We start from the raw sequence: 15,041 nt of genomic DNA on the forward strand, positions 1-15,041 counted from the left end.
TCTTTCCCTTCCTGAATACTTTAGAAATGAAATTAAAAATTTTTTTTCATGGTTGCACTGAGAGAAAACATAGTCGATTTTAATCTATTTAGTTCAATACAAATAACATTTACTTAGAGTAAATAAATATTTGTTCAATAAAAAGAATGTGTGTGATTGTTAAATCAAATTAATGGTACCAAATAAATATATCATTACGTTTAATAAATATTTAGTTGACAGTATTCAACTAAATATTTATTAAAATTGACTATGTTATATTTTTTTTAGTGTGGCCTTGCTAAATCTTTCCAGAGTTCAATATTATACATAAATTAGTGCAAAATAAATACTCAATTTTTTCAATGCATATGTGTTATAAGCATAAATGAAAATATAAGAAATATTTTATAATCTCTCATGTTACATTTCTCTTAATTCATTTAATAAATATTGCAATAATGCTTACTAATTACATTTATTCTTATAATGCACCAATTTGATTCTAATCTTTTATAATTGTTACAGCTTATCGATAATTATACTTTATACCTATCATTTAAAACAAAATAAAATAATGTGAGGATTAATAAATATTTCGTTGTGGAATATTTTATATAAATTATCTCAGAATTCAGTTGTATATGAAAAACGCTCGATACTGACAGTGAAATATAATCTCTGACGTATCATATCATAAAATAACTCTGACAACGTGTCAACAATATAGCAATTTGAGATTATTTATTAATATTGTTTAAATTATATATATGAAAATCTATAACAAATACAACATTAATAACTAAACAAATTTAAATCTCATACGACTCACTAATAACAAGAATTAAAGGCCTGTCGATCGAAGCTAGCGGTAGTCTAACTGGTAAGGAAGGACGCTCACACGGAATGTAAGAGATCCGGGTTCGACTTCCGGCCGAGGTAATATTTTTCGCAATAATTAAAATTTATTTACAGATTCCATTAGGTTAAGATCTCTCCAATAGATTCTATTGAGCATCAAAATTTAATTTATGGTATTATTTCAGTAGTTTAGCTGCGTTTGTAAAGTCCGGAAAAATTTCGACGCGTAGTGAATATGACTACAAATATGATATATATGCACAAGTACATGTATATATATAATTCACATTTGAATTATTTAAAAAAAGCAATTAAGATCTAGCTTCGACCGGCATTAGGCCTTTAATTCTTGTTATTATTTAACTAACATAATTACTTATAATATAGTTCAAAAACTTATATACTATACTTCAAAAACGTATATACTATACTTCAAAAACTTGTGATGTTTGCATCAGGAACATTTAATTAATTTCGAAAATGCTCTGTTATAATATTGACGGTGATCATAGAATATCTTGTATAGACAAGCACAACTTACTCGCAGGCAAAATCAAATCTGAGTTCATTGTTATCTCATCAATTATTCATCTTGCTTGTAGCAATTTATCTTGAACTCTTCTGATGCCTAACTTATATTCGTGTTCTCATTATTGAGAAACATAATCCTCCTTGTAATAAATAGCCGGCATATCTACTTCGTAAAGTATGCCAGCGATCACGGTCGATTATTCTCTCCGAGTATTGTTCTTCGTAGTTTCTCTGTATATTGTTTTCGTTTATACCTTGGAGAGTATTAACAATGCACTCGGTGTAGTTGCATCTCCCATGAGAATCGATCGTAGTTTCATACCGTAAGCAAGTACCGTACATTCGCACAGATGCATACTGATTGTTTCTGCTATGTTTAAATGAAATAACCCGAGTATATAATCTGAACTTCCCGTATCGATGAATTTTATTACAAGTAGGTATACATTTTAAACTGTTTGGCACATTTTGTATATATTGCGGAGCTAAATTAAAAATCAAGCTAAAAATACAAATAATTCTTTATGAACAGAACTCTTTTGCAAACCTATTTCTATCCCTTTACGAAAGAATATCTATATGCATATGTACGTGTGATTCAATACGAGAAAAAAATGCAGTGTATTTACATACGCTTTGATGTGGAAAAAAATAGAATATGAACAGAAAGAGGGTAATCGTCGCTGCACAGTTCAACCATTACACGGACACATTTCTACGTTACACGCGCTTGCATCAATCTGCGAACGAACGAGTTAGGAATGCGCGATATATCCTGCCCGTTTACACGTGTATGCATCATATTCGCTCTCTGTACATACGTGTACTCGCTCATGCATTTATTTATTGAAGATTCCAGAGAGTCAGACGGGCCAGATGCGCGGCGCCACGACAAAATCGCGCTAGTTCCAAACGACACAGCTATCGCCACGAGAGAAGACTCAATTTACATACGCAACTTTTGCAGTTTAACGGCAAATACGCGCAGCCATATATATCATACGCGTGGCGAACTCTCAGTCAGTGGAGAGACCCCTGCGGTTGCTGTTTGCATTCGTGGAAGTACACTTCCGCTTCCATGCAGCACGAACTGCTCTAACCTGTGCACTTATTGCATTACGAATTCTCAATTTTCGCCAAATGAGGTAAAAGGAAAAAATACATTGCAACAAATACGCAAAACGTCTTTAAAGAACCTCAGTTGGCGGTGCAGCTAAAAAGATGTAATTTCTGAAAATCAGTTGAGAATGTACGATAGAACAAAATTTTTTTTTATTTTAATCTTCGTTTTCGAAAAATAATTTTCAGATCAGAAGATTAGCTGATCTTTGTGTCTTTTTTTTTGTCTAAAATTTAATTATATTATCGTAAAAAAAATATTACATTTGTAACGGCATGTGTGTGTGGATCCACTGGATTCTTATTTTTTAAAGACTAATAAAATAAAACTCATTTTTTTTTTAATCTTGAAAATATTTTTTTTTATATTTGGACTCTCATTTACCTACTTATTACATATCGTTGAAAGGTGTAATATGGGTCCAACGAACTCGACACCAGTTAAGAGTTAAGTAAACTGCAACAGTACATCTCATGTTATTTACCTTGATAATTATCAAAATGTAAATAAAACATTTAATAATTCATTTATAAAATGTAATATTTTATTTATAATAATTTACGTTACTAAAGAAATTATATATAAAATATAATAGATACATTGTAAAAAATGCAGTGTTTAAAATGTTTCCGTTTAAAACATCTTTGCTAAACAAAAATTTAATAATAAAAGATACTTCAATTTTAAATGTTTTAGTGTTTTAAATCCAAACACATAGTGTTTGGATTTTGTTTATTGTGAAATAGTGTTTTAAACTTTTCACAATAAATAAAACGCAAACAGATAGTGTTTAAAACTTTTTTTTATGAACGTAATTAAATAATTTTTATTGTTTTAATAGAGTATCGCACTTTTATACTCACATATTTTTCTAATATAAAACGTTCATAAAAATTCTATAGTATGCAATATTACTAAAAGCATTTAAGCTTAAAAAGCGTATTTATTAATTTTAACTAACTTTCAAATTTTCAAAATCGATTTTCCCTCTAGAGACTAGCGCGTTCAGGGACATTCTGTATACATGCGTATGTATCACAGCAAGTTCAGGAATATAATTATATTAATATAATGTTAACAAAGTAGAACGCACGCGATAACTTAATCATATCGCGCTTATTACGCGAATACCTTACTTTCATCGATTGCTGATGGTCGTAGAGCGCTGGTTGCAGTGACTGATAATCAACGAAGAAAATTAATTAATACACGTAATAGTAACAGAGAGATAGGTCCTACGCGGGAGAAAAACCTTTAAATAAATCAGAGTAATGCATTTATTGATCAGAGGAAAATCCGCTTTCGTTAATCTTGTTATTGTTAATTAATGGATGCCGATAGAAGTGACTGATTGATAATTCGCATTTGCTGGTACGAGCACCGTTCGTGCTTATAATCGGTGTGCCGCGTTAATGGATGGTTGTTATTTGGCGCGCGCGATCAAGCGTCTCCACATGCGACAACGTTAACGAGATATTAAATGATAGCGGTCGCACGCAAAGCTGTCGCCAAATGCACGAGTGTGGCGGTTATACTGATGTATTTCAACCGTTATAGTTAACGATCGATTTGTCTGTAGTTGTCATTTGGCATCCCCGGCAACGCTATTTCGTTTTTCAATCCTTTTTAATCTTATTTTCATTCGCGAGAACAAAATGTTCGTATTTAAATTTATCACTGAAAAGATTTATTCTCTTCGCTACAAATGTCTCTTGCGAGATGATTATCGGGTAGCAAAATCTTTCATTTTACAAGAGAAATCTTTCACAATGAGAAATATAACAGGAAGCTCGATAACAGGATACAACGGTATAAGGTGGAGGAAAGGTAACTGTAGACGAAACTCATTTCAGTACCATCCACAGAGTCGGCGAATTAGAATGTATTTTAACGTTGGCCCCTGAGAAATTAGGATTCTCACTACCGCCATAGAATCCCTCCGAGGCAGCCTGCAGTTCGATGTTAAACGCTTGGGTGCGATAATTATACGCTTCTGGGACGCTGCGTGTCCCGTGAATGCGATTAACTCTCGGTATTTCGGCATCGGACTTAATCTAGGCGTTATCATCTAGATTACGCGGCTCGAGAACTAGCCGTGCGTCCCAAATCTCAATCTTCCGTGATTTGCCAGCTCGATTCCGCTCGTTCGAATATTGGATAATGCGCACACGAAATGGTTGAATGAGCAAATTTGTAGTAAAGAGAGAATTTAAGAACATTACGTCGCTACGGTAAAGAGAGAATTTAAGAATATTATATCGCTGTTCTCTTCTTCGAAAGATAATAAACTGTGCTCGAAGCGTAATTTCATTCTATTTTTTGCTTACCGATGTATTCGCCTCGTCTCATTTGTATATTGCAATTTTAATCACTTGCGAAGATACTATATATGGAACTATAAAAGCGGGAAATTTCAACGTGCGGAATATCTAGAGTGAAATACTCGTCAATCGAAGGTATTGATAAAATTGCGCCGATCACAAAAACTGCTCAAACTCGTCAGCAACCATCGCCCTTTCCAATATTCTTGCATTTCTCTTTATTTGAAACGCTGATGCACATATAACCCACGAGAATTACTGCGCAGTCGAACAAAATTTCTACAGAAAATCGCAAGCTCGCGTGCTTAGCTACAACGTCTGCCGTTTTAATGGACGTTCACGTTAATAATGCCGCTGATGTAAGCACTTTTAGAGTTACCAGCTGTACGATTCGGTAAGAATCCCTAACATCGAATACGATAAGAGGCAGAGAACGATAACAGCCATTAGGAAAGATAAAGCGTCTGTACTGAGGCATCTGAAAATTACCGGGTATAACAAGCGCAATTGCGAGCGCTGTTAGAACGCTGTTTATCGACTTGAATTTTCCTCTTCGCGAAAAAACCCGTGCTACAGTTACTTAAAGTTCGATCTTGTCGCGCGGTCGATCGAGAATGAAAATTTACCACGCCGGTAACGGCGGCGCGGCTCGTTTATACAGCATTACGAGGCATAATCTAACGCGACACTATTACGAAGTGGTAAGAAAAACGTTGCCGCGTCTGATGCGAAGGAGGAACTCATTGTTTCATCGGGATAATGCCCCCGTTTTCGCGTTCCTCTTCTTTTCTCTTTCTCTCTTACTCTCTCTCTTTAGAAGCCAAGAGATCCACGCCAGGAATTCGTCGATGTAATTTCGCACGAACGATAGAGCGACATGTTGGAATTTGCACAAGCGTTCTTTTGTCGTCGGCAATATTACTATGACGGATTCTTGGCTGTGAACGCAGCCAAGCTATTTCGCAGCGAATAAGAACGGATAAGAGATCGTATGATTATTACGCGATCGATCATATTCGCCATTCAAACTTCTCACGCGAACAGAATATATATAACCAGAATCGATTTGTAATAATTCTTTAATATCTTCCAACATGATTGGTTGTAATTGCTCATTTTAGGAAGTATAACATACATACACTGAAAAATGAGTTCGCCGAAATATGTAAAAACTAGATTTAGATCTAAAAATAATTTTATTTGTATATCATTAAAATAATAATTATATAGGATGATGAACAATGCTGTAAAAAACTTTTGTATTCTAACAATCACGTTAAAAAAAGAAGTGTTTAATTTTAAGATATTAAAATGTTTTATTCTCGTTTCCATTTTTTAAACATTTAAAGATGTTTCAGTTTTAAACTTTCTTAATAAACAAAACACTATATACGTTTAGATTTAAAACTAAAATGCTTAATATTGAAATATCCTGCATTATTAAACATTTGTTTTACGAAGATGTTTTAAACGTAAACACTTTAAACACTGCACCTTTTACAGTGTAGATGGAACGTCCTACATAATTATTTTGATAATCAATTCATACAGCATAGATCTCCAAGGGACATCCTAATAACATCCAGAGTACGCCAGACAAAGTATGCTATGAAAACAAAATTATTTTCTGATCTGTATCTAACTATCTATATCTAACTGTTTTTAAATACTTCAGCAAAATCATTCTTTCCGTGTAGTTTAACATTTCAACAGTTCGATACCATATCGTTGATTAAGAAACACGATGAAGTATCGAAGTTGCACTCGCTAACGGAAATTTAGTGCAATCTGTTCTTCACTTTAGTGAGAATTACAGCTTTTGGATACACTATAATGAGAACGGAGAAAGGGATTGAGACAGGAAAGAAGAATCGACTGTTGAGGGAGTAAACTTTTCTTTGTAAATAAGCGTGACAGGTACCTGCAAACTGGTTGCGACTATGTAATAAGACTTCGGTAGAGCACCCGGTATTGGCAAGCCTTGATTTATTTCGGCCAACCGGGAACGTCGGTACGTGTACGGTAAAGGAAAGCGGGTGGTGACCCATAGTCGAGTACACGTTTCCTTTCTTCCCCGTCGCGAAAAGCGCGGAACTGCATAAGCTGCCGTTACAATCCCTATATTCCCCGACTCTCAACTTTATAACGGAACGTTCGTCTGCGAATGTGGTCGTCGTCGTAAAAAGACCAATCCCCAAAATCCTGCATGGCACGTACAACCTTCGGACATTTCCTCGATCGACCTCGTCCCGATCTAATCGCTTGAATATTCTTCCTGACAGTCGCGTGCAATACATATCGTATCTATGCGAAAATTTCACCATTCCTAAGCCACATCAGGATCGGCATATCTTTTCTTAGATATTAAGTGAATATGGAATGAATGCCACGTTCGTAGAACGGTGCACGTGCAGCGCAGCTTTTTCGCTGACAGGCGATCGATTTGATAACAGCATTAAAAGATGCGAGAAAAACGTCGCCCATTTTGAGTCGCGTTCAAGTTACTTTTACATAATAACAGAAATATTAAAAATTAAATAGTTTTAAATCTTTAAATCTACCGAAAGTAGCTATATAATCTTTTTAAGATGTTCGGAACTGTCGAAGCTTAGAAATGTGTCGCTAACATTTTCCTTAGAAGGAAAGAATCTTAATCCCTAAGGAAGGAATCCTATACTTACACGAAAAGAAAAAAATTTAGCTAAATACAATTTTGAAAATAATTTTGCTGGATTATTAAACTAATTAAATAGAATGCTTAAATGTTGATGGCTATGCTGCGAAAGATATTTAGAGAATTTTCAGAAAATTTTTAGAATTCCTAAAAAATATTTAGAGAATTATAAATATTTGTATTTAGAGAAATATTTAAAGAATTTTTATATTCTAGCAACCAGTTTGAGAATCTTGCTTACTTATTTTGATGGTCCAACAAAATTATTTTCAAATCTGTACCCCTACCTAAATTTTTAGATATGAGCTTCAGCAAAATCATTTTTTCAATGCGTCTTTAATAAGACATTTGGCATACCCATTAGATAAATGAATGACATATGGGCACAACAATTTACAGTGTGAACATCATTCTTATATATACCGTCACTGTAAGGAGATACTCTAGATATAGAAAATAAATCTTTTTGGACGCAGGAGAGAATTAATGAAAAAAGATTTAAAAGCATTTTTAACTACATAATAAAAGATTATCAGTCGATTAAAAGCATCCTGCAAGCAGAAATATAGTAAAATTACTCTCTAAAAGTGAATCAGTGCATTATTACTGATCCTAATGCTACACTTATAACTGTAATTATTAGTGAATATTTACTGTTTTTCAATAATAATATACTGATTCATTTTTAGAAGTTATGATTTCTACAGAAATCTGCAGAAAATCATAATCATAATTTTAGAGAGTAGTATACCTCACCACAATGATAAGGTTCTAACATTGATTTACAGCTATTTTAGCTTTGGCACTTGTAGATTTAATCTACTTTGTATGCTTTGACGTACGATTGATCTTTGTACAGGGATGATCTCAATCTATATAAATAAAATGGGTAAAGTTCTTTTTGAAATTTTTACCGTTTCATTTTACAGCGACTTTATACATTAACTATTCGAAATGACGAAGAAGCGCTTTCTCTCTCTTTCTTGTATTAATTTCACGCTCTTTTTGTACTGGGCCGACATCAATCGATAGGCCATTATGGAAATCCGATTAGAATGTGGCTCCAGGCTCGTAAAATTCACAACGCCAGAGTTCAATGTAGATCGGTAGTGAAACGAGAGACTGGGCGCTGGCACAAGTAGTTTACGCCCTCGGAAAAGCCGCTGTCGCTAGCGGAATTTAAGTTCCTAACTATTTGAACGTTTGCCAGAAATAAAGCTTCCGAATAGTGCCCGCCGACCAGAAATTATTTCTTAAGTTCTGTAACGCAATTTTATTTCTATGTAAGCGAGTCCACTCGCCGATGTTGAACGGTTTATAGCCTACAATAATGAACAATGTTGCCTTGGCTTGCGCATGATAACATAAATAGCTCATCAGGAGACAATGATAGCTTTTTGATTAATGGAAGGATAAGAGAATGAAAGAAAAGTAAAGTCGCGATAATAAATGACGCCCGTCGCAACTTTTACAGGTCATTATAGAAATTCTTGCGCGCGATAAGGGCAGAACGGTGAGTAAACTACCAGATGTAGAAATGCCCAAGAGAAGATCGAAAAAAAAGAAAGAGTCGGAAATTCTCGACGTTAACGAACACATCGGCACGTTCTCAAAAGAAATCATTACTCACGGATTTTTTGTTTGTCCAAGAACGAAGTAATATTCCAAGAAATCACGATGCTGTGTAAAATTTAAACGTCACAAAGTTTTATTTTATAACGTGTGAATTATTGAATAAAGGTACAAGGATTCTCGCTGTGTTAAAAAAAGTGACATAAATAAAAAATTAACATTTTTAAGATAATGTAAGGAAATTGACCTTAATTTATATAACATATTTTTGTGGAAAAACGCAACTCATTTATGACATATAGCTCATTTAAATGGAAAAATGTCACAACTCTGATAAGAAATTAAATTTACATTTTATTATAGCTGCAATGTTTGAATTTTAAATACTCATAGTATAATTTTAAACACAGACTTCTATAACTAGACTGCTCACTTATATTATTTTGCATGTGATAGAAAAGAGATAAAAATGGTGTCGAGAAGTCTTCTTGTCTATAGAAATCTGTAGTTTTAAAAAATATACATTATAATGAAAAATATAACATATGAAAAGAAAGTGAAGTTATAAAAATTGTATATTCATTATCATAATTAAAACATTGTTTCAATTAAGAACTTACAAAGGTTTCCACTTAAAAGTTGCTAATTTTGAAGTGTCACTTTTCTATCAACGCAACGATATGCTGTCGTACATAAAAAGATTCGTATTAAAGAATCATATCGGCAAAGGAAATCATAATATATACCTCGGTCAAGCTGTTCCATCGTTCCTACTACTCGAGAGATTCTTAACGTACAAGAAAGATCTTAACTTGCTGTATCGATATTCGACCGAAGATTATGGAAAAATGATACGCTTGAACAGACTTTATAACTTAAAACGAAAGCCGAACGATGTGTAGGAGAATAATATACCGCAATCGTTCGTTCCACCAGTTGGGTCCGCGAAATATTCCGTTTATTTCACAGAGCATGGAATTTATTTCACTCCTGTACCTGGTATTTCGGTCAGATATTTCATAACCCTCCTATTGCAGCTACGGTGACTGAAAAATATTTCGATATCTGCATACCTATATTGATTTCATCTCTCGCGATGCTTTCTATCTCTTTTCTGTCCTCGTCTTCTCCTATCACTGCATCTTTTACCACGTACTTCTGGCGTTCTTATCACTATGTTTCTTTCGCGTAATGCAGTCTAACAAGCACGCGCATTTGTCAAATCGAGATTTTATACCAGTACATACATATACTTGATAAATACAACTACAGTAAAGTATATGAAACTTTAAGAGATACATCTTGCATCCAATTTGAAATGTATCTCCCTCTTTGCACATGTCAGAGAGTTAACTATATCCACAGTCGTACAAGTAAATTTAATTATAACTGACTTTCACAACTTTTGAGAAAAAAGTAAAAAAGAAGTTTTCTGTATCGATCAATAAAGACTTAACTATCTGCTGAAATAAAGAATAGTACTTTTGAAAGATATTCTGGTAACAATATTGCAGCGCTCGTCATCGTTATTTCGCGACACACGTCACTCGTGCTCGTGGCACCATTTATAATTAATTTACAAATTCTACGCGCATATGTATATATGTGTGTGTATATGTATATATGTATAATCGCTCTTATTCGAATATATAAATTTTGAAACCTCAAGTGTTCCAAGTTCTCTTTTCAACGCGCGCCAGTCTCATTAATCTCGGCCGAACTATTCGCTTAGCTACATGTACTTGGTAGCTAAAACCGTCATGCTATAGAGATATCATCGGACGTTGTAGGTGAAAGCCCGAATTTGATCTTCAAAGTGTCTATTAGTCTTACGTCCGTTATTAATCAAATATAGCTGACAACTGCGATATTGCTCGCTATCAATCAATCATTGATAGTCGGCTGAGTCAGTTACGAATTATCCGGTGCAAGTCCATTATGCATAGATGATAGATGATAATGAGCTTACTGTGCTATTAGAACAAGTTATACTTCGTTATTGAAGTTAAATATCTTTACTAGTCGCAACTAAAGGAAGACGATGTTATCGCTACCGGAGTGTATAGTTTAACACATTTCTGTATTTTATTCGATACAGGTATCCACGTACAATCGTGCAACTCGTATATCAAATACCGGCGTAGCTACATTGTCAATAATAAAAGAAAAATACAGATACGCGCGAATAGAAAAAGAAAAAAAGGAAGGGTAGAACGGAAAGGGAGGACACGAGTAAAGGACGGGAGTCCAATTAAGTGGCATGGGACGTGGGTGCCACGAGAACATCGTTACAACATCGAGATCGCCATTATGCCACGAAGAGGACGACCCTAACGACGTGGCTACCGTGATTTATGGTCCAGTGAAAACGCGCCACGGGACACATGGATTATATATCCAGAGAACGACTTTCTATAGTTGTAGTACTTTATAAAAGTAGATTAAGACAATAATGCATCATGGCCTTTCATCTTTACCATTAGCATAATTAGTCTTCACTTTATGCAAATAGTTACAAATGTTGTGAGTTACAAACATCCCGAAACAAGCGTCTCATAACAATTACACCGATAACAGAAAGCTTTGTATGATGATCAGGGATGCCTCAGAGATTCCACATATTTTAATTACGGAATTCTTTAAGTGATCTGGAATTCCTTTTGACAAAAACTGTTTAATATTTGAATTTAAATAACCTTCCAGTTGCCGAGAAATCTGATATACATTTTTTTTCTTATTATGCTGTTAATATCAGCATTTCGGTAATGGGAATGATTTTGAGATACTCTGTACAAACACGATGATTTACGGGTCGCAATGCGGTCATCAGATCAAAGTACATATCGTTAGTAGCAGTAGGAAATAGCAGCTCTTGATTGCTTCGAGGTTGCCAAGTCCCGGACGGTTAGATGAACACACACGCAATGACGCGCTCACTTACCTGACACCGCTAGATGGACAGTTCTGATTAATGGTGGGTGGGCGCTGACTTGACATTCGTAAAGACCGGCATCGCGTTCCGTAGCGGAGCGTAGAAGCAATCGCCAGTCATTGGGTTTCTCCAAGGCCAAGGAGAATCTGGAGTCACTCGCGTATGTATCGAGGCCAATGGTGAGTAAATGAAGCTCGTCTCCTCGTCTACGCACCCAAGACACCTGTAATGAAAAAAAAGTAGCGCTTAATGCAGTCCATCAGAATTTTCCGCAAAGCTTTTAACCCTGGATGACAGCAACGGGTCATTTGGATCCAAAGGGAAAATTTCAGATAGTTGTACGATTAATACTATAAGGTTCTAAATTGTAAATATAAAAATCTTTGAACCTTTTCCTCTATCATCACCGTAAGACGAAAATTACATACTTCAAACAGGATGTTTTAGAACTTAAGAATAGTTTTTATAGCTAACTACAGCTACAAAACAGCTATAAAAATTCTTCACTACGAGAGTTAATTAAAGAGGTTAACAAAATAATAAAAAACACATCATTTTCTCCTCTTCTTTATTAACAATTATCTTTGTAAAATAGAAAATAGAATTTCTACTGACATCTTTCTCTGGTCAGTTGCTAGTGACCTCCGAAAACTATTACCCCCAGAACTTGGAAAGTCGCTATTCACTTTTGAACTTTACACGCGATATACAAGGGTGCAGACAAGGCATATTTATACGCGGTAGACTTTCGTGAGTGGACGTATAAGAGTAGTCTTGTACCTTTCACGAAAGAAAGAGAGAGAAAGAAAGAGAGGGAGAGAGAGTGCCAAGAACACTTTGCATAAATCATGCACATCGAAGCTAATGGAACAGTGTACCATAAAAATACGACCGTATTGCCCGTAAATCACAGTAAGTTATGCCGTTAACTGCTATTATCTGACGCAAATATATGTCCGCATTTTAAAACCGATTGTATCGCTCCCCCATTCATTAAATTAGATAGAAGCTTTATGCACAAAAAAGTTCTCACAACTTCGATAAACTTAGTCAAGAAGATAAACTCACAAGATGTTTTTGGCACTAATTTCTTTTGCCATGCCAAGGCAGAAAAGAAATTAATAAACGTTTCAAGATGGGAGTAAAAAGTTGGGTTATGTACAACTGTCCGCCAAGAAACATACGAAAAATATTGTATTGATAAATATTTCAATAAAATAGAAAATGCTTTTAAGTAAAGTATATTAAGGCGTAAAGAATAGTTTATAGATAATTTTACAATATTTAATATGTTTCTCTTATAAAAGTTGTGATTTTAAACAATTGCGTCCAACTGCATATACAAGTTTATTGAAGTACTTGAAGTATAAAATTAAATTTTTTTACATTGCTATGCTTCAATATCCAATAAAACACCTGTAAGTATTGTATGTTTTACACTTATGAATATGTATTTATGAATGTATATTTTAATATAAATAAATCGATGTTATATATTTTTTCATATGGAGGAATTTTTTAAAGTATGATAAAAGATCCGTATTATGTAACATATGTATGTATAAAAAAATATTAATTTTAATTAAATTAAAAGTAAAGAAAACTAAGATCAAACTTGACTTTGTTACAACAAACAAAGGTAAAATATCTTAATTGCTAAAAAGAACTAAGAAAGAACATGGGCAATAGGAGTCAAACGCGGAAGACGTTGCGTAAATTAAATTATAATATTTTCAAAATTCTTTTTCTTGAATTTGATTAACTTTTTAACGTTAGTTTTCTAATTGCTATCTCAATAAAGACCAACTAAATCTAAAAGTGACTCACTGGGTCTGATACTGACTGGCCAACATATCAGAAACCGGTTTTTGAATTACTAATAGTATTGTTTGCGATATGGTGCCTTGTGACCATGATGAGCTTCCTAACTTTCGGGATAATCAATTATAATTTCAAAATTTTCTGATACATTAGTTTTTCATTTTCTCTATTTCGAGATTTCCAAAATTTCTTTTCTTTTTTCTTTATTTCATTCTTATCTGGGTTTAATTCTGGCATTTATATTCTCGATACAGGGGAGCTCACCATGACAAGTTAATATTTGTTATATTTTATATATGTGAGTTTATGTTGTCTCTGAAGAAGGCTCAAAAATGAGCCGAAACATGTAAGCGCGTTTAGTAAAATAAACAAATTTTACGCTTTATAGTCGTATTATTTGCGCAACGTCTTCCGCGCTTGACTCCTATTGCCCATGTTCTTTTTTAATTCTTTTGATTTATAAGAAGTCTTGGTTAGTTTGATTTGTTATACGAAATTAATTGCTAAAAAAAATATTATTAGATAATAATCAAATATTCGCGTTCTTTTACTTGTTTTAAAAAGATAAATTTACAAAACATTTTTCTAATAATATTAATAATAAAACAATGTAATAAGAAATTTAATTAACATAGAGAGTTTTTTGTAAAGCCTCACGCATCGACATATTCTGATGATTAGTATGACTGTAATTAATCGATATTTGTATTTCATTTTCACAATTTATAAAAATCACATAATTTTTCTTTTGGAAAAATCTGGCTTTAAGGTAATAATGATAAATTAAAAATTTATATATTATATATCTTTTTTATCACATATATATATTATTCTTTAAATAAACGGTATAGATTTATATTATTCTTGAAATAAACGGAATAGATTTAATACGATATGATAGTCCAGAATTGACTTAAAACGCAAAAAATAGAATATTTGCTCAAATTTATTTTGTAATAAAATAAACATTTTTCGACACAACTAGTCTTGGTATTTGTTTTTACAAATATATGGAACGTTGGCAACGTCAACACGAGCAATCATATATACATGCCGCCATTGAAACAAAATGATTTTTTCATCGTTTACTCCACGAAGTAATTTTTTACGATTGTATTCAATTATCTAATTCTTACTATTAATTTACCACTATATATATATAATATATATATATAATTTAAGTAATTCTCTGGATGTGTCAAAGCAGATATTTTGCGATATTTATTCTTT

At 33.5% G+C, this 15,041-nt stretch overlaps 1 protein-coding gene across 1 annotated transcript in view; it reads right to left on the minus strand.

Moving 5' to 3' along the window:
* LOC108728067 (defective proboscis extension response 14) overlaps nt 1–15,041 on the minus strand; it is a 165,947-nt gene that overhangs the window by 81,457 nt on the left and 69,449 nt on the right. Inside the window, exon 5 of the mRNA XM_018456422.1 lies at nt 12,000–12,213. Coding sequence (XP_018311924.1) covers nt 12,000–12,213 — 214 coding nt within the window. The remainder of the gene's footprint in view (nt 1–11,999; nt 12,214–15,041) is intronic.

This window comes from Mycetomoellerius zeteki, unplaced genomic scaffold (assembly GCF_001594055.1).
Source record: "Mycetomoellerius zeteki isolate Tzet28-1 unplaced genomic scaffold, Tzet1.0 scaffold58, whole genome shotgun sequence".
NCBI lineage: Eukaryota > Metazoa > Arthropoda > Insecta > Hymenoptera > Formicidae > Mycetomoellerius > Mycetomoellerius zeteki.